This window comes from Lepisma saccharinum, chromosome 27, assembly GCF_977018435.1.
Source record: "Lepisma saccharinum chromosome 27, izLepSacc3.1, whole genome shotgun sequence".
Classification (NCBI taxonomy): domain Eukaryota; kingdom Metazoa; phylum Arthropoda; class Insecta; order Zygentoma; family Lepismatidae; genus Lepisma; species Lepisma saccharinum.
The window spans coordinates 44,448,216-44,470,164 of record NC_139255.1 but is presented as its reverse complement, the minus strand read 5'-3'; the positions used below and the strand labels follow the sequence as shown (position 1 = coordinate 44,470,164).

General features: G+C 37.5%; 1 protein-coding gene across 6 annotated transcripts in view; it reads left to right on the top strand.

The window, feature by feature from the left end:
• eya (eya transcriptional coactivator and phosphatase 2) overlaps positions 1 to 21,949 on the top strand; it is a 546,589-nt gene that overhangs the window by 498,811 nt on the left and 25,829 nt on the right. For all 6 annotated transcript variants that reach the window (XM_083113334.1, XM_083113331.1, XM_083113332.1 and 3 more), the window contains 5 exons: positions 4,236 to 4,435; positions 7,235 to 7,418; positions 8,764 to 8,865; positions 12,969 to 13,123; positions 21,068 to 21,157. In XM_083113334.1, the coding sequence (XP_082969460.1) occupies positions 4,236 to 4,435; positions 7,235 to 7,418; positions 8,764 to 8,865; positions 12,969 to 13,123; positions 21,068 to 21,157 (731 nt within the window). The remainder of the gene's footprint in view (positions 1 to 4,235; positions 4,436 to 7,234; positions 7,419 to 8,763; positions 8,866 to 12,968; positions 13,124 to 21,067; positions 21,158 to 21,949) is intronic.

Genomic DNA, 21,949 nt, shown 5'->3' with positions numbered 1-21,949 from the left:
ATTGTTTCTAGAGGTGTACAAAGTCAGAAAGGTAAAACTAGTGGCAAGATTCAAAAAGGGGAACATTTCTGGACGTTTACTGAAAATGGAGCCGGTTCTAAATAATAACATGGGCGCAGGGAAGATATTATTATTTTGTTCTTTCACATCAAAAAAATGCAACAGAAATTGTAAAGGAAGTACCACAATGATGTTTTTGTAGGTAGATAAGTATATTGGTACACTTATGTTTTATTTACATAATGACATATAAGATTTGCACAAAGAAATAACATTGTTTACAAACCAATAAACAAGGGAGTGTCATGTCACAATTTGTTATCAGAAGACTATGGATTACGCATCATACTCTGGGCAAATGAAAGGTCCTTCATCATCCTTACTGAGTCCCCCACACTGTACGTGAACATAAGAGTAACAAATGTCACATTTGCGCATGTTCTTCATGACATATGGAGTCTACCTTACATGACCTTCGTTATAAACAGTACTTTAGATTAAAGTCTAAACTAAGTATATTGTTGTCAAGTACAAATTATGAGGTATCATAATATGTACTAGAGATACTTGGAGTGGCCATGTGAAGGCCATATGCAAAAAATCCTACACAGCATTACACTCGCTGTACCACCTTAAAAACATTTTACCACAAGAGGTAAAGAAAACACTCGTGGAGTCATTAGTTGTCACAAATAGACTACTGTGACTTGACGTATATTGGCCTCAACGGTGAACTTTACTCCATGAGGCCTTAAAAAGATCACTTCGTGGACTTGCAGCAGACGACAATATGGGGGTGTGTCTGCAAGAACCAATCAGGTCCACGAATGAGCGAGCCCGGTTGCCACAGCTAGCTTACTGCACCCTTCTGGAAGGGTGAGTGACCTCTGCCTCTTGCTACCTCGGCCTGTTTGTTCGGCTGAGGAGCAGACAACACGAGAGTATCGGCAATAGTGTGCGAGCGACGGCTGCTGTTAGCCCGGGAAATGCTCTTTCTAAGGCCTCCTGCAGTATAGCAAGAAGTCTACAGCGAATACAAAATGCATGTGTGCGCTATATTTATAATATCAAATATTTTGACCACCTTACCCTGGCTTTCAAGGAACTAGGGTAGTTCGACCTTTCCACTCACCCCTGCTTCCACGCTCTTACAGCGCTCTACAAAATAGTAAACTCACGAGAGCCCTCCTACCTACTTTCTCGATTTCAGCCCCTAAGAGTTTTGCCACCCGTTCGTGGGACAACTCTCTGCTGAATCTTAATGTTTATAGTCTTTATACAGGGCTAGCATAAATGATTCATTCGTTTTGAAAAGGCTATATTTTCAAAAGTATTACACGTACACACATGAAAGATATATGAAACGAACCACAAACTCATCAAGTTTATACACCCTCTACAAATGTTCGATATGTACCCCTTTGGTTACACGACACACGTCCAGACGATACTCGAGCTCATTCCATATATTTTGTAGCATAGTCCTGTCAATGATCTGCACTGCAGCACTAATGCGTTCTTCGAGCTCGACTAAGGATTGCGGTAGTGGGGGTATGTAAACAAGGTCCTTAACGTACCCCCACAGGAAGAAGTCGCAGGGCGTTAAATCAGGAGATCTGGGAGGCCAGGGGAACAAAGCTAGGTCATCCTCACAAATATGCCCAATCCAGCGATGTGGAAGTTCATTGTTTAGGTAGTCATGAACTGGGATGTTCCAATGAGGGGGTGCCCCATCTTGTTGGAAGACAAAATCCCTGAAGTCAGCAACTGCAACATATCCAGGTAACATTTACCGGTCACAGTTTGCTCAGCGAAGAAAAACGGCCCATACATCTTTGTTTGTGACACTGCACAGAAAACATTCACCTTTGGCGAATCTCTTTCAACTGTCACGACTGCATGTGGATTTTCTGTGCCCCAGAATCGCACATTATGACGATTCACGTTCCCGGATAAGTGGAACGTTGCTTCATCGCTGAATATCAACATGGAGGCGAAATCCTCGTCCTCCAATGCTTCCTGCATGTTGACGCAAAATTCTAGTCGACGGACGAATACACAATACAAACTTGGTGAGTTTGTGGTTCTTTTCATACATCTTTCATGTGTGTACGTGTAATACTTTTGAAAATATAGCCTTTTCAAAATGAATGAATCATTTATGCTAGCCCTGTATATTTCACAAACATTTAGCTATAAAAATCAATTTATAAAATATAAAGTAGAGATGGTTAAGTGGAAGAAAAGGCTTGTGCCTTAACTTTGCCATCCAAAATAAGGGATAAATAAATAAAAAAATAAATAAATAAAACCCTACAACTTGGAAGATGTAGCAAGTAATAACTTCCATGTGCAATATTAGATCACGTAAAAAACAATCACGAGGTCCAGCTATTTTGCTTCTTTGTATTCAAGTTACTGCACTAAAGGTACAGCCAGCAGGTTCAATCACATCATTAAGACAGTCTAAATGACATACTAACGTCATCTGTTGAATTTACCATGTAACTACATGGAAACAGCAAATAGGCCATATTGGGTACTAGGTCATATTGCATTCAGGCATTTCTCAGCTTTGTTGTGATGTATGTTCAGATCAGGCAACATTGGGTCATGAATAAAATTGGTGAGAACATTTCACAGAGTGAGCACACGCTAACATGAATGAAATGGAGTATATTCTAATAAATGCATACACACCTGTGCATGAGCACAAGGGTATGTATTTATGTCACTTTATTTAATTTGATTTTTGTTATTTAGAGTCATTTTTATGCCACTCTTGGCTAATCGTGGCGAGTGATGATATGATAAAATTGATGAAGTGACACTCACAAAACACTAGGGCTGAGCCGATACCGATTTCCACCAATACTGATACCGATACTTGAAAATTTCAATAATTAAAATTTGTTCAAAATATTGGTGTGTAAATTTTCTTCTCCAATTATATCCATCAACTTACCAAGTAATTTGCTTTAGAATGTTCAAGATTTGTATCAGAATATTAAAACAGCTATTATGTTATCACAAAAAAAAAAAAAACAGTTTGTCGTACGAAATTGATGCAAAATAAAGTGAAACACTGAATTTTGCATAATTTCTAGGATAATGAGACTCCGCAATAGTGTCGTGCAGCATTTTTGCGTACTCCGTGAAAGTCCAAAATGCCAGAAAAGTATCGGCTGGTATCAGTAGGTGAATTACAACTGATACCGATATCACTGTCGGTATTGGCTCAGCCCTACAAAAATCCATAGGCTGGGATTGATACCCAGGATTAGTTCTTGAATAAAATTATTTCCACATATTTTCAAACTGAAGATTGATCTTAGAAGTCAAATGAATCGCAGAAGTAATGTGTCCATAGTTCCACATAACAATAATTTTCATGGCTTCCTATTCATCTGTTCTACTGAACTACATTTTAAGAATACACATCCACAGAAGGACAATAAAAATTCAGATGTAATGTACACCGACGAGCCATTACATTATGATCACCTACCTAATGAGCTATCACATTATGTTCGCAGCCCCATGCGCAGCAGTGTTCGATGAACCGTGTGCTGTGAAACATTGTCTTGGTCAACGCTGTTGAACCTGTGGACGATTTCTCGAACTAGGGCCCTGCGGTTGCTTCGAACAATGAGCGACAGCCTCTGCTGGCCTCTTGGCATCAATGAGCCGCTGTTGACACACGGGTGGACGACGTGTCATTGTTTGCCTATCGTTGCACCACTTTCTATACGTGCTCACAACAGCAGCACGAGAGCAACCAACAAGCCATGCCATTTCAGAGATGCTGGTACCAAGGTGCCATGCCATCACAATCTGACCTCTATCAAACTGGGAGAGATCGGCTGCTTTTCCCATTCTGACGCCAGAGACACTACTAACAGCGAGCCTGTAGACCTGCCCAATATATACCATGCTGCCAGCGTGTCACGTGTTACTCTCCCCTCTCGAAGCAAGCTAAATGTTCCCGGGTGGGGTGTCATAATGTAATGGCTCATCAGTGTATAATTACCTAAGCACATTATTATCTTTTTTTCTTTTGCTTGACATGAATTTTTTGTTACAATGTTTCCTACTCTTGGCATTTGGTGTTCATTTCTTTTTATGTTTGTAGATTTTGAAGGCATAAATATAAATGTTATTAAAATAGAATATTAATCATAAACTGGTGAACTTTGAAATTCTATGCTAGTTTTCTTGTCTTCCCAATGCTACAGGTGCACGAGGTCTGAATCAACAATGTAAATCTGGATCGAACCTTAGCCAGGCAGCTGCGAGTTATCTGAATCCCTACAGTGGTGCATTCAGTGGCTCCCAAAGTAGCCAGAATCCTTACGTCGCGTACAGTGCAGGTTACAACGCCACAGGGTTCTCGTCTGGTTCCGGGAGCTCCCAAAGTTTTTCTTCCTCACAGCAGGTAATATTATTATTTCGCTTATGTAAATGTATTATAAATTATAACATTATTTCTGTATGTGTACAACGTCACAATGTTCTTTGCTTCATCATAACGTGCATTTATGACAGTAGGGGACAGAGGCGTGGCCTGGATTTCTTTCTCAAGTTGAGCCCAACTGTGAATAAAAATAAGCTCTGAGTTCGGAAATTTGTTAGGCGAAAATACTACTGAAGTAACAACTTCCAATGTACACTCCTGTTCACATAAAGTACCACACTTTATAAGTTTGGACAGTTGAAGTATGTGCCACTTTATCTGAACAGGAATGTACCTGCCATTATGTATGTTAGTTGTGACGACTGTATTCATAAATCACTACTGTTGCCAGAACGTTGTCGAATTCATTAAACTCGCACAGTAGAACTAGTTTGAGTATTCTAGTTTTTCACAGAACACATGTGGTGAAATTCACGTCAAACATTAGGAATTTAAATTCATTATTAGTGTGGAATTTTCCCACTTAGAAGCAATTGTGTGCAACAAATCATTGTGTGAAAGCAATGTAAGTCCAAAAATACAGTGTTTGGTTTTTTAAGGAATCTACTCAGTTTTAAGAGCTGTATTTGGAGTCAGATCAACATATCCCCTCCCTTAAAATATTGGTAAATTGGAGATACGTGACTCCACTTTACCACTAACGAAAAGAGATGGAGATACATCGATATGACCTCAAATAAAGTGAGCAGATACGTAAAAAAAAAAAAGAATTTTTGTAGTTAAGTTGCTCTGGTTTTCACATGACGAAATAATGTTTGTACCGGTGTTATTACGAGTGTTAAGAAATATGTTACATACATACGATACAGGTGGTTTCAGTTATAATTTCTTACGTAACATGAAAACGAGTGCCAATGAACAAAACTTAATATAATTTTGGAATTCAGCACCTCAAAATGTACAAATTACAGGTACGTGTCTAAAAATTTCAGTCTAGTAATATTTCTGTAAATTAATTTGATTTGTGAAAACTTTAAGAAGTTGAAAAGCATTTTCATTTCCCAGAAATACATAGAAGTCAAACACATTTATTTATGAAATTTTTAATAAGCTTCATAATTGAGTTAAAGATCCGCTTAGAACTGGATCATGAGGAGATATTTATAAATTAGTTATCACCATTATTCTCTTTTTTATAATACTTGTACACATTCTGAAATATTAAAAATAAATATGCACTTTATGAAAAAATATACCTCATCCCCGTAAAGATCTATTGTTACTTTCAGATGTGCACCGGGGTGATCACTTAAGTATTAGATATCTTGGTGTTGTGATGATTGCTTAATTTAGATATCAGAGTGAATGACCATCTAATTTTGTCTGTCAAAGGGGATCACCATCAAAGCGACTGCTGCTGTCCCCCTTTTTAGACATCCTGAGGGGCGATTGTTTAATTTCATATGTCAAGGAGAGGAAAGGGGCTGGATTGCAAGTTACTCTTTGTTTAATTGACGACTTATTGTTACTTTTGTCTGTGGGGAGGACATAATCTCTTCTGTCCTCCAATTATTTTGCAAATGGCCTTCAATTCAGTACATAATTCTATTCTTTTGTTACGGTTTTTGTTTTCATATACCCAAAATTTTGCGAAGTAAATTTCTAAATGTAATTTTAATTTTCTAATCTGAAACCCATTTCAGACCCTGTTACATATTTCAATTAAATAAATTAATGAACCATCCATGTTCTTCACAGAATATTTGCTATTTAATATTGAGTAGTAGAATTCAATTATTGGTAAATTTTTGTACCTGCATTTTATCAATATATGCTATGTCTGTCTAATTCATTGTTCTCAATAATGTAAGACTCATAGCAGTGCTTTCATATCCAAATGAGAAAAATTCGCTACAATTTCAACATCTCACTATGGAAGATTCCAGTTTTGAGTTCTTGCCTGGACATAGTTGTTACTTATGGTACCACGAAACTGTAACAAATATATAGATAAAGACAAAAGCAAACCAAATGAAGATTCACTTGAATGTTCTAGACGGAGTTCTAAACATGTAATTTTCCATAATTTGAAATATCATAGCAGCTTTTCGAAACGATGCATTTTTTTAAAATGACCTTGCTGGTTCCGATCAGAAGTCGAGCGTGACATTGTTTCATTTCATTACATCTCCTTAATAGAATGATTTTACGCAGTGTCCAGTGTAACATTGTAAATGTGTTGTAAAAATTTTTTAGCTGCGTGAAAGGAAACAACTAGAGATGGCCAGAGTTAGATTTTTTACTATCCAGAATGTGGATAGTAAAACTGGAGAATTAGGATTTTGGAGGCAATCTGGATTTCAAAGGCAATGCACATTTTGGAGGCAATCCAGATTTCAGAGGAATCCAAATTTTGAAGGCAAAGTAGATTCATCCAAAATCTGGATAGTAAAATTTCCGAATATGAATTTTAAATGTTCCTGATTCCGGACATGATTTCCTGATGCATTTTCAACTCCCTGTGTATTTCCTACCCCCTGTTAATTTCCTATCCCCTGTGCATTTCCAACACCCTGTTCATATCCTACCCCCTGTGTATTTCCTACTCCCTGTGCCATCTCACCAAACGTCTGTGTGACTATATATGCCACTGTAAATCGAATATAGTTGAAACAAGACTAAAGCATATATATACACACCTTCCGCACTACAGCAGCACAATGCGGATGGCGTATATACACGCCATCCACACTTAAGGGGTTAAATTTTCAACGAACAACAGAGTTGTAGATAGATGTACATATGCTCTTTGTTTTTCAGGGTTTAGACTACAGCTCATATAATTCCTATGGACAACCAGGTTCCTATGCTTACTATGGCCAAAGCTACTCTCCTTACATGTCCAGTTCGAGTAGCAATGGCAGTGGTCTCAGTTCGTCTACTGCTTCCTCTACGTCAGCCACATACCAGCTCGCTAATATACCATCGACAACTTCACTAGCAGGTAGGCGGTCATATTAATTCACAAATAGTAGTGGAGTAGTTTGTTAGTGTGCTGGATTTATAGTAAATTTGAGGTTCATCCTCACTACCGGCAATTCTTTTTTTTTCGCATGAAAACAAAAGAACATTGTGTTAGAATTGGTATAACATGAACAATGCAATTGATAATGTTCAATTAACATTACTAATATCTATCCAGTGGAAGAATATAGTTCATGTAAACAAAACTACATGAATTATGAGAAATGGTTGTGTTTGTTAAATTTTGTGTTATATTGATTAAGTGTACAGTTCATTAATACAGAAGTGTTTCAAAAGTCACGGAATCTAAACTTTGGTGGCTTGAATGATTTTTCATAATACTTAGGCACATATTGCCTGCATCTATTGACAAACTTTCAAGCTAATCGCCAGTCCCAAACCCATCAAATGCTGCAGATGATCTATGTTGGTCACAATGGATTAACATTGCATCAGTCATCAGACGTTTAATTGTGACCCTTCGATAATTTCTTGCATGCATTTCTCACCCAAAAATGGTATTCTGGGAAAATATTGATGCTGACTTTCACCATTGATTAATTTATAGAATTTCATGTATGGAGTAAGCTGATATTGTTTAGCATAGAAAAATATCTTAGTGGATGAGTCTTTATAATGCAGTAAAGAAAGTAAAGTAAAGTGCTCCCCTGTGCTTAGCACCATGCCATGAAGGCGTATAGTGGGTGTGGGGGTAACGCCCCACACTTTCTTGATTCGGTCGTGAGTGGGGGTGATGTGATCAGCATCATGCCCCTGACTGCCTTTACCCCCCAGGGTTTCCCCCAGGTGCCCATATCATTTGACCCTGGCACTGTGCCAGGGCCGCTTCCAATGTTAGAAAATTTCCCGAATTTGAACCGGTCGGGGATCGAACCCAGGACCTTTAGCATGGTAGTCAGACAGGTTACCGACTGAGCCACCGCAGCTACTATAATACAGAAAACCGGATGTAAATATCTTTTATGGTTTTGATGTTACAAGCCTTCAAAATTTGGGTTACGTTACTTTTGAAACATTCTGTATAAGGTCCCACAACTTCAATATAAGAGCTGTATTAAGTAGTGTCACTTTTTTATGTGCACTATATTCCTACACAGCATCTATTGGAGCAACCAATACAATTTGTCTGAAGTCATATGTACTTGCTTACACTAACTTCACACTCTTAAAGTCATTGTCTCATGTCTAAAGGTGTCTTTATTTATAATGATATATATAAAGATCCTTCAACCTGTTAGAATATATTTAAAAGTGTGCATCGTGAAATATTTTCATTCACCACGTTCTCTTTTTATTTCCCACAGAAAGTTCCAATTTCTCAGTGTCTGAGAACAGCCCGTCATCCCCTCTAAAAGCGGAGGCAAACGGGCTGAGCCGAAGAGGTAGGGAGGGCGGCGCAGGAGAGGGTAGGCTTATACATATAAAAATAATTACAAGTATTTTGATAATTATTGAAACTTCCTCAAAGCATTTAATCATTACTTTCAATTTCTTTACATGAATAGTCTAATTGCCCATCATTCCCCAAGTAACCAAAAGTGGTTGGCCCAACCGTACTGAAAAATAAAGTATACATAGGCTTGTGTTTTGAATATGCTGTGTATATATAATATATTGTGAGGCCAAATATATACTCTAGTAAAAATTTAGTTGTGTAAAATTACAAAAAATACGCACCACTGTCTCAGTCATATGGTATCATTGTTTTCATGGTACCTTCTTGTGATTGATTGATTGATTTTCTGCTTTGAGTCCACTTTATGCACAGAAAGGCTAATCGGGACTGGACCTACTGTTTAAAGTGGGATCCGAACCACTATGTGCCTCCACCGGGTATCGAACCTGAGATCCCGTACCTTCTAGTGGTAGCATAAATGATTTTCTATAGAGTTTTCTTAGTTTTCCACCTTACACGGAATTTAATCTGCTCATAACATTGTTTATTTTACATATATGGATCTTGAACCACCTTCACAAGAATACCTGCAAGAATGTTCCTTTTCTTTGCTACAGGCCTCCCTGATGGCGTAGTGGTAGCGACGTCACCTTGTAATCAAGGTGTCCTGGGTTCGATACCTGGTGGAGGCACATAGTGGTTCGGATCCCACTTTGAACTGTAGGTCCAGTCCCGATTAGCCTTTCTGTGCATAAAGTGGACTTAAAAACACCAAGTCAATCAATGTTTCTGCTACAGCTAAACAGTCTCAATGAGCAATTCCCAACACAGAGATAGCTTTCATCCATGACAGCTGACAAAATACTCGTGAGTATCAAGTTAGAAATATAGCTTCTACTTTCATTATTAATTAATATATTTCCAGTATGTGCTGTGACAGAAATATTTGAAAAGAAACACTGTTACATGGCACTTATTTTACACTCTAGAATTTACAGCGTACCCTTGAAAGTTGTCTTAACAGGAGAAAGTAGTTTTTAAAACTGATTTTGACTCACCTTTTCCATGGTTGCGCAAGTGTTAACGTAACCAACTTGAATTTGCCAAGCAACGTAAACCCAACCTTTCCCACGTAGAAACCATATTTGGCTCAACGCTTGCGGTTACTTGGGCCAATACCAATCACCATGTTAGTTTTTTTAACTTTTTTCGATGTGGTTTTATATTTCCTTCAATACTGATGTATTGGTACCAGAAAATTTTGGTTCAAATTTAATCACCAATGCAGTTCATCGAAGTTCATTTTAATTTAGTTTGCACTGGTTCACGTAAAACAATTGATTTTGTGATTAAATGACAGCTAATTTAATGTTTCATTGTAATTCTTTGAATAATTTAAAGGAAGACTGGCATGCTGTTATGTATTAATATTAACAACTTTAAATTGTTACAATGTTAAATCATTAGTATTCATATAGCTTGTCTGCGTTAGTTGCTGCCATCAATGTAAGTGTACATGTGCTAACTAGACAAAGAGTCCAGTGGCAAAATATCGGCAAGGGCTGCAAGTGGAGCAAGGATCGAAAAGAATTATATTCGTTCCACGTGAAAGGATTTATTACAAGTTGAAACATTTCTTAATATTAGTAATTTATCAAAATTGCCAACAGTTACATGGATAATGTACTGCTAAGCAGTCGTAACTGGGGCATTCCACGAAAAGTGGTTATCTCCATGTAAATAAGAAATGTATCAATCTGAAAATTATTATTGTTTTTAATTGGATTAAATTTAAATGTTTGTGATTGCATGTAATTTGCATATTTCACCAACATAAAATTCTAGCATCTCTAGCCTATATGCTTCACAGACAAATCAAGTCAAACTTCGCTACATTTTTAAATCATCACACACGTAAAGCATCTTCGCCAATAATTTTCATACATTTAGGCTGTCATCATACTCAAGTTTTTTTTAAATTTGTTAGCAGACATCCCAAAGTATTTCATAATTCTATAAAATCAGTTCATTATGAGTACTTTAACCCAATCTCATGTCTAGAACCTTATATTTTATGTGTAAAATGGAATGCCCCAACTTTTCAGAAATCGACATTTTTTAAAATTTTTTCGAATGATTCTTTGATTGATTTATTTATTCTTTGATTCTCTGAAATTCAAAATGCAACTAACTGAGCGTGAATTGAATATAGTTCCAGTACATGTCTTGTTTGTATCTACTCGTTCTATCTGATTCTTTTCCAACCTTTCTGTTTTTTCTTGTTTCAGAGCTAAGCCACTAAACATGTATCTTCCATACGTAGCTTGGTTGTGTGTGTTACCCCACCCCAATCTTTATTTTCAAGTGTAATCGCTTGCATCGAAGCAGTTGGATTGTTGTTCCACAGCGCAATTATCCTCGGTTTCACTTGTCAGAAACAAAAAGCCTCTGTAAAGAAAATTGTCTGTTAATTACGAACATTCACCAGCTCAGCTTTTCCTCATTAGTTTCCCAGTTCTTAATTAATCTTTTTCCAATGCTTGTAGCCTGGCGCAAAGAATAATTGAATAATTGAACTAATTAATAGTAATTAAACATCACTGAAGAATTTTACATGAAGACTAATCGCTTAATAGCATTTACGTTTCGTTAGTCTTCAGCAATTAGTTGCTTGTTGGAGAAAAAGAGCTCTGGTTTCTGTTTCTACCCCCCATTGTACATCGGTATGTAATCTTGCAAGTTGCGTAATAGCTGGCTGCATGGCTTGCAAGTCAACAAGATATTTCTTTGTAAAGTTACGTTCTGTTTTTCACCTAAGCGAGTGAGATTGGATAATTGACTGATCTATTCCAAGAACTTGTAATTAGCAGATTTAATTTCTAGTGTGTCTGTACCTCCATGTTTTTGTAAGTACATAGTGTCTTCTGATACTGTTGCAGTGTTGCAACGTTTTCACGAACTTTATGGCATTGATACTAGGGATGGTCACAAAATCCGGACAACAGATACCCAGATTTCAAATTATCCGATATCCATTGCGGATGCAACTTATAATCTGGATATCAGAATATCCCAAGAATTTGAATTTCCAGATAGAACAGATCTGATGAATGATTTGTAGAAAATTCATAAAGTGAATTACAAATGAATAAAAGAATATGTGGATAACCCATAAAACAAAATTATAACTGTCCAAATAATGCACACATTCGGATATCTGGATAATTCAGATAATCCAAATATCGGATATTCAAATAATTTGAATAAATAGAATACAAAAAGGGGAATAAAGCATACTTCTCGTTATTACCATGGAGTAAACCATAGAGCCAATGTTACTTTGTACAAAACCTTAATTCGCAGCGTAATGATATACGGGAGTGAAACATGGACTTTTAAATCAAAGAGCAGCTGAAATGATGGACTTGTTTGAATGGAAAATATTGAGGAAAATATTTGGACCAATGAAAGGTCAAGATATTTGGAGAATAAGAACCAATCAGATATTATTTGAACTTTACAAAGATGTCTCCATCTCAATTTATATAAAAGCTAAGAGGATAGAGTGGGTAGGACATGTAATCAGGATGGATGAAAGTCGAATTCCCAAGAAGGTGATGCAAGGAAGTGTTGGTGTTAAAAAGTCAGTGGGGCGAAACAGATGAGAAGGAGCAGTTGGAGCAGACGCAGTACAACTGCTGAGAACTAGGAACTGGAAGAGAACAACCTTGGATAGGATGGGATGGAAGAGGAAGATTGAAGAGGCAATGGACCAAATACGGACCGGAGTGCCATAGAAGAAAAAAGAAGAAGAAATACTTCAAATACCCAGGCAATTCATATATCCAGATAATTCAGACAATATTGATATCCAATATCCAGATATTTGAAATCTGGGTACAAAATTATCCGAAATCCTGATAAAATTTTGTCTGAATTCTCAACTCACCATCAATATCCCTTTCATGTGGGCGTCCCTACAATACACCAATCCACATGCCTCTGTGCCTTTTAATTTTTTTTTTATTTTTTTTTTTTATTTTTTTTTTGCAAATGCTGTGTATTTCTGATATGAATTTTCTATGTATGTTTATTTTTCTTCTATTGTTCCAGTATCTCGGTCAAGCCGGGGTCGAGGGAGGCGGCAGAATAACCCATCTCCGAACCCTGAGAGCAACCTAGAAAGGGTGTTCATTTGGGACCTAGACGAGACCATCATCATCTTTCATTCCTTGCTTACAAGCTCCTATGCCACTCGCTACGGCAAGGTAAGTTGACTTGATTTATTCACTCTTTAATGTAGGGATAGGCCAATATGAAAATTTGACCAATACCAATAAAGTATGGATATGAAATATGGCGATACAGATAACTAGAGGCACATATTTTTGGTAAATAAAAAACCAAAATTTCGGTACAAAAGCAGTCTTATTTTGGGTTCAAAAGCGGTAAATATAATAAAATTTCGGTGTTATAGCGGTGAATAATCACATCAAAAGTGCTATATAAAATGACATTTTGGTTTTAAAATTGTGAATATAATGCTAAATTTGATTTAAAAACTGCACTTATTACACAAAATAAACTTATCTAATAGCACATTCATGTAGTTACCAGAGTATTAAGTTTATTCCTGTGTAAAGGGGTCCATTTTTGCTTCTCAAATATTTACAGCAGAATTAATCAATTCTCTGTAAATTGCATAACTCACAGGATACTTTAGACTTCAGAAAGTGTCGCGTCGGTATATAAACGGTAAATTTCATGTTTAAGAGTCAATTTCGCATTTTGCAGTTTATTTCGCATTATTTCGTGACAAACAGGGTAGAAAAATGCAATGCAGACCTTTCAGAAACTGAAAAATGAACATTACAGCATGTTATTTCATATTTCGTGTTTTCGTCCAAAAACGAAATTTGCATGCCTCTACCGATAACTGATGTTCCACCGATCCGATATAAAATTCCATATGGTCCTTGAAGAATTTTATTGGCTCATTGACCTTAATAAATGTATGCTACTAGATTACTGCAACAAAAAAGAAGGTGCATATGTTAAGTATTGAGTTTACAGTGGAACCTCGATTTTACATGGACCAAGCTGGAAATACTTAAAATGCAGGTAAATGTAAAAATTTTGGCATGTTTGGACCATGTGGATTGAATGTATAATGCGGGAAATTGTAAAATGTGGGAACGTAAAATCAGAATTCCACTGTATATGTTTATACAACAAAATGGCAGAATATTCCACTGAATTGTAACATATTTGTAGATATATCGGATCGTTAAAACTATCGCTACTTTAATGTAAATATGAGAAACATATTTATGACATATGTTGATTGTAAAAATATCCCGTGTTATTTGCGTTTTTTTTACATTTTGCATTTTTTTTAAAATCCTGTGTACAGGTACAGTACCAAAAGTTCTGGATGCTAATCTTATTCATCCGCCCAATCACAATTAACTCAGAAAGTTATAATGGTGGGTCTTCTTTATAGTCCCTGACGTGTAATCAAGGGTTTCTGGATTCAATTCTCAGTTAAGGTACCTTGCACAGTGGTCTAGATCTCACTTTACAGTTCAGTCGCGATTATACGTATCTGAATGCATGCTTTGGTCTCCGGCTACAGAACGTGCACATGTTCGAGTCTGCTGGGGGAAACTAACAACCTTTTTCCTGAGATTTCGGCCTGCATATGGGACTGGTAGCAACCCACAATCATGAGGAATTTGGGTAGTTATGAATGAGTAGCGGAACCTGGTCATAGAAAACTACAACAACGATTGGGGGGTTTGTCGTGTCGACCACATGTCACCCCTTAACTTTTTGGATGATCTCCCACCTTGGCAGACTGGCAGTTGGTTGGTACTGGCTCTCACGGGCTGTTGCAACACAGGTTATCATACATGATTGTAAGAGAAGAAGGGAAATATATATTGGTATAGTGCCATTCCAATTAAATATAAAAGAAAAGCCTTGGTAATAAATCACCAAGCAAAAATAAGCTACTGAAGTTCAAAATAAGATAGCAAAACTTCCAAATTCCTAAGACACACAAGAATTGTGTCTTTAAACACAGGCAAAAGTTCAAACTGCCATTTTTAGTAGTTCCGAAATGAGAATAGGAACTCTACCTGGGTTTCATCAGTTGATCGACAATAAAGCCAAGTAACCCAGATTTCCCCACACTCCCCCCTATCCTAAGACAAGTCTTGGCCATGCCAATCAGACATGTATTTCAGCAGATTCGCTGGAGTGCATCACTAAGGTTGAGTAGCGACGTCAAAGTGCCTCGTTTCACTTCTTGCTTCTCCTTCACCACGCCAAGCGTCACTACAACTCCAGACATTTATTTATGCACCCTTCTTGTCATGCTCTTATCTAACTTGCAGGCGACAGTGTTTCCAACTCTTTCGCCCCCAAAATATGTACCTACAATTGACTAAATGTCCTTACAGTCAAACATATGCCATGTTTGATCCAGACAATAATTGTGAATTTCTATGATTTTTGTTTAAATTTTACGTGCTTCGACATATTTTAGTCACTAAAATATTTCATATGTAGTTTTTTGTTATTATGAACCATGAAATATAGCAGGGAGATAGTATAGCATTAATATCTGTGTTTACAATATTTTTAAAACAACAATTACTTTATTTTCATAATGCACATCACATTAAAGGTAACATTTAGTACCTGAAATAAATCTGTAAATAGTGTCCTCACAGAAACAATATTAATTTTAAAAAATGCAGTATGTTAAAAGTAATCTGTACTTGGCTATTGCAGAAAAGGTTTGTGTTCCATAAAAACTCTTGTAAGTGGAGTTTTTATATTGCAGTAGCAACACACTTTTAAAAATATTTTAGAAAGAAATGTCGCTAGTTTTTTCAGTAACATTGTACACATGTAAAAATAATAAGACCAAGGATCCCTGTATGTAGGGGAATTTTGGTAGGTTGGCAACACTGGTCACCAGTGGCATGCTGCCAAACCTGTCAAAACATGGAGTCCACCTTTTTCTCTCTCTAGACAGGAGTGATGTGGAAGAATAGAACCCACTGCTGATTGTTATCTGCTTTCAAAGTGACTTGTAGGTGCAACATATGTTCTGCTAGGCTGTTAAGTTTGGGAGAATGGCAGATCGAAATACCCTAACAATGAACTCTTCGACTCCCTTTTAAAATTAAACAGGCCCAATTGGCAAGGGTACAGATACCTTGGTCCCCCTTCACTTCTTTCCTTTCTTGCTTGAAAAGAAAACTTCTGTAACAGTCACTGGCATGCTCATAGGGTTACATCAATTATTATATTCCTCACAATCTTAAGGCTTGGCTGAACCTTTGGTCGAAGCAAGGGCAGCTGTTGTTACGTTTTTCTCCCCCCCCTCTCTCTCTCTCCCTCCCTCTCTCCTCTCTCTTCCCCTCTCTCTCCTCTCTCTCTCCCCCCCTCTCTCTCTACTTCTCTCTCTCCTCCCTCTCTCTCTCCTCCCTCTCTCTCTCCTCTCTCCCCTCTCTCCCCTCTCTCCCCTCTCCCTCTCTCCTCTCTCCCCCTCTCTCTCTCCCCCCTCTCTCTCTCCTTCTCTCTCTCCCCTCTCTCTCTCCTTCTCCCCCTCTCTCTCCTCTCTCTCTCCCCCTCTCTCTCTCTACTTCTCTCTCTCCCCTCTCTCTCTCCCCTCTCCCTCTCTCTCCCCTCTCTCTCTCTCTTTTTATTTTCCTCTCCTTTCGAAAAACCCTAAGGTTTAAAATATATATTTAAATATAAAAAATTACAATATTCACGTGAATTTCCGTGTGTTTTGCTTTCACTGTTGCCTAGATATTGTTCATGCTTTAATAGAAATGGAACTACAGTAAAACCTCGTTAATCCGGACCCCGAAAAGCTGGACTTTGCTTAATCCACACAGTCAGCAGCAGCAGCAGGGAAAAAAAAAAAAAAAAAAAGCATCGGTTTTAAATATGGCTAGAAGCCAACAATCACATTCATCATCTTGCTCTGTAACGGACTCCCCTTGCTTTAAGCCAACACACAAATTTTTGAAGTCGAACAACATTCAGCATCAAGTTTGTATAAAAACACAGCCCCTATACTGTACTGTGTAGTGTATTTAGGCCTATGCCCTTTAAATACACCATAATAAACGTGTTTTGTTGCTATTAACGGAGTTTTAATGCACTTTCTACTGTTCTTTTATGTTATTTCAGTTAATCCAGACTTTCATAAAAAACTTATCCCCCCCCATTAGTCTGGATGAATGAGGTTTTACTGTATTGATAATATCTATACCTGCCGCAAAATTAGTTTGGTATTGAGAGCTGAAGGAACATGCATCACAGTGTTGCCATATCATGCGGTACGGTACGCGCAGTGCAGCCATCTGACGCTCTGTCGAGGAAAACGTCTTATGAAAAGTATCAACAATGATGAAATATCTTATTGTTTTTCGAGGAGAATGGGATAACAATGATGACAAAAGCAATGATGAAATGTGTTATTGTTTTCTCTCTTCATTTCCATTTCCCTTACAACATGAACGAATTAACGAAACGAGCATTGTTTACAGGTTACCTTTTCAATCCATTCTGAAAATACTGAATATATACACTTTCAATAATCATTTCTTTCCGAAGTCGCCCTTAAAGTCTGCCCATCTTTCAATTATACTGCAAATGAATTGCACAAAGTCCAGTTGGTGGGGTGTCTGACTTCCACGCGGGAGACCCGCGGTGGTTTTTGGAACTTTTTCAAATATCCCGAGTGGCTCCGGGCTCGACTCAGCCCAGGTGAGTACCTGGGGCAAACCTGGGGTAAAGGTGGTTGGTGAACCACATCACCGCATCAACTCCATAACATGGCCTAGATCAAGGTCGAGAACGTGTGGAGCCCTACCTCCACATCCCCATATGCCTCCATACTTTACTTTATTTTGCTTTATTTTGCATCCATTATTTTTTTGTATGAGAATCCCAGAGATTTTATAACTGTCATTAAAGATGTTTCCCCACTTGAAAAAGTCCTGAATCTTTCAACGAAGCATGCCGTTTCCTCCTATAATAAGAGTAAATATGGCAACGAATAGCATTTTGGTGAAAGGTATCTAAATTTGTCGCGCTTTTACTGATATTACTCTTCTTTCCTGGGGATTCCAGTTTTGAAGCCTCGCATTTATTTATTTATTTATTTCTACCACATTATATATTTATTTCCCTATGGTTGTTCTTAGACACGCCGGCAGCAGCAGCAGTCCTGTCCAGAACTTTATTTACAGAAATGATTAGACCCCCATTGTTTTTCTCTTGCTCAAATTATTTGCACTCAGAACAAACCATCTCCCGCGTTTGGCCTTTGAGAGGAATTCCTTTTTCTTTTAGTACATGGCCTCTTTGGTACATTGTCATCTCGAGTATTGCCTCCTGGGCTTGACATTCTTCACATAAGCACATGACACACTCAAGCAGAACACAGAAAATTATGTACAAAAATAACACTAAAACAACACACTATATACAACAAAGAATACTCTAAATAAACACTAAACAAACGGACCGGTTAAAATATCACAGCAACGCAACGCAACAAACAAACAACACATCCTCTCCCAACAACATGAAAACTGATTGCAGGAAGAATCGCCCGATAAGCGGCAACACCGAGATAAACATTTTCTGTTGCTAGGTAACCAGGGCTTGAGTGAACCACTGGGAAGATTTTGATTGGCTTGCATGCCAGCAACCCACCCTCCCGCAGTGACGTAGACCCGCTTTCTCCACATGCTTCACAAGCGTCAATACCAAACTAATTTTGCGGCAGGTATAAACAACAGCAAAAGCAAACCATATGAAGATTCATGTGAATGCTCTAGAAGGAATTCTCTGCATATGTAATTTATCAGATTTCATAACGGCTTTTCAAACGGAGAGGAAAATTCAAAAGCAGCTGCCTTGGCATCGACCAAAATTCTAGCCAAGCCTTAAAAAGAGAATATTATTATCCTGAAATTTGTGTATACTTGTTATGAATTTTCAGCTTGGCAGAGTATTGCGTGCAAACTCGTTGCTGCTCCTTGTTCTGGTAGAATAAACTTGTATCGTAAATCACTTACACCCACTTTAGACGAAAAGAATTTTCCTTAGCATTTTTCTTAACATTTATGCCATGACCAAAATGTTATCGTGTAAAGCGAGAAATCTTTTGGCATTCCCGAAAATGCCATGGCATTTCTCAAGGGTAGGATCCATCCTATTTCCATAGCATTTTTCGTAGCATAACCAATCAGAAGCGACCTCTAGATCACGAGTGCAGTTGTAATGGCGGCCGCGTGAGATGTAAACAACGTATCACTTCACTTTTTTAAAACACGATAATTGTTCAACCGAGAGGAATAACGTTTCATATAAAACTGTATTAGGTACAAACCAATTGCGCTGCTTAAATACACGCTTTATAACGTATACAGTACACGAATGGAAGAATTAATTAATTGTTTCAATTGTAAACACCGTGCACTCAACATAGATGGTGTAACTCGACGTGCCTTTCATGCTGTATCTATATGTTATGCATTGTAATCGCAAAAGCTAGCCGAAAAGTTACATGAAATGCTTCCGTGTAAAGTACTATCTTATCTGCTATAAGATTTTTGGAAGCTTTTACATAGCATTTATGCTAGCAAAAATGCTAAAGGAAATGCTTTCGTCTAAAGCCGGCCTTATACTGTAATCACTAGAAGAATATTAAATACCAGGTGGTTATAATTAAAGCGAGGGTGTTCAGAGTGGTACAGCACGGGCTGTAATGGGAGTAGCAGTCTGAAACTTCGTAGATATGCTAATGAAGCAATGCGCTCACGAATTACGCAGAAAGAAATTAGTTCCAATTCTCGCCACCAGGGTAAAAAATGGCGCATACCATCGGTTTGGTAACCATCAGAACAGCTGAATTCTGCTGCCATGTCCTGGCAGATCTTTTTCTGAGATATTCTGGCATCACGTCCTATCAGCATCAGAGAGTTCAATAAGTGTGGTATGACTTGCACTTTAAATCAAGTTTCCATGGTCGAACAATTGCAAATCAACAACAATTAAACATACTTTCCAACAAAAAATCAGGGGTACGCCCACTTTGTGGCCACCCTGTACAATGAAACCTCAATTTTATGTTGATCAGGGGATCAACTTAACCCATCCACATACCATTTAAATGCCAAATTTTTTGCCATGAAATACCATTTAAATTTGGCTATTTCCCGTGAAGGTTGCACAGCAAGACAAGATGTCAAATATTGTGAAAACTATCCAAGCAATTTACGTGAAAATTTTATATATTGAAGTGGAAGTATAGTAATAAGTATGCACATATGCAGTTTACTTGAAAGATAATTAGAAACTCACCAAATAATTTTGATCACAACACATCCTTTCCTTAACCTTTTATTTTTTTTCCTGCCACTGCCACCTTTTCATCACTTTCACTACATTCTTCAATTTCACTAACACAAAATGAACCCCCGTGTTAATCTCCACTTCCAAAATCCACATTTTCCTCTTCATCGCTATCGAAAATCAACCTTTCAATCGCAGAATCTTCTACAACAATCTTACGCAACATGTTTGCAAGACGTAACAAATGAAGGTTTGTTTACATGAGAAATTACTGAACAAAACACGCTTGAAATGGTATGAAAAACTTAGCAGCACAAACATACACGTCATAGATTCGAAAGATCATACAACCTCTGCCATCTATTGAATGCAAAAGAAACTACGTGATGAAAATTGGGAACCCATCGATTCGACGACTAGGTACGGCAAGCGAACGTCCAGACAGGCCGTCGATTCGACGACTAGGTAAGCGGATGGGTTATAAAAACAACTTGAAATGCAGGAAAATATGAGAACTGGGAATGTAAAATCAGGGTATTCATGTAAAAAAAAAAGGCAGAATTTTAATATTAGAGGTTAATTTTATAAATTATTAAGGTAATAATAATAACACAAAATAAATAATAAAATGTGGGTTATTATGACCTGCCTTGACCTCTTTAAAATGCTTCAAGGCACGGCACTTGCTGCATTAAACACCTTCTAATTTATATAAATAAATTAGAAATAGTTTACTGTGTATGTGAAGGGTGTGTAGATTCAGTTCCATTAAGTTCATCATGCACACATGTTTTCAACACTTTGTCATATCTTGATTTTAGGATGTGCAGAACGTGTACCAGTTGGGCTTGAGGATGGAAGAGATGGTGTTTAATCTAGCCGACACACACTTCTTCTTCAACGATGTGGAAGTAAGTTGTTCTTCTGTTGATTTATTATTGTTGTCTTCATATGTATGTATGTGTGTGTGTGTGTGTGTGTGTAAAATAGGAAGCACGAGACACTGGAAAAATTTAAATTTTCACAACTGTATTTTCAATCTTAGGAAAAAGAGATGACGGAAACGGAAGTGAGCGTTGTGATAGCGGCCCCCGCTTCCCTTGTTTATATCCGGCCCTCTGGATTAATCCCCTTCCTTAATCCTTTCAATCTCTCTCCTTCCACACCTCACCCTGGGTGTTTCGCAAGCAGATTATATTACGAAAGGAGGGTTTCACATAACATTTATATTTTTAGTCGCTAGGTTCGTTAACAAGTACAGAAAGTGAATAAATATCTGGTAAAATATCAGTTCTTGGAGTTAATTTGTTAAATCAGAACATTTCTTGTAGGATTACATTAGTTTATTATATACTGTTTTTATATACATATTTACATAGCGTTTCCACATGTGTCATGCATGGACCAAATCAACATAACTCTAAATCAATAAAATGTATACCTATGGCTTACACCATTCGTACTTTCTTTACCACAGGGTTAGCAAAACTATCTCTGCGGTCCTATCGTAGACTTAACGATATTCCGTTCCTTTCTTTGATTTTCCTTATGCCTTTACATTCTCTCATTTTGTGCACTACCTTTCAATATGGAAATATCCAAATATTCAAAGCTTTTCTAAAAGGGAATTTGGGACAGGAAAACAGGAGTTGGCTTACACCAAATGCTGCATTCTTATTATCAGTGTAGCCACCATAAGTGGA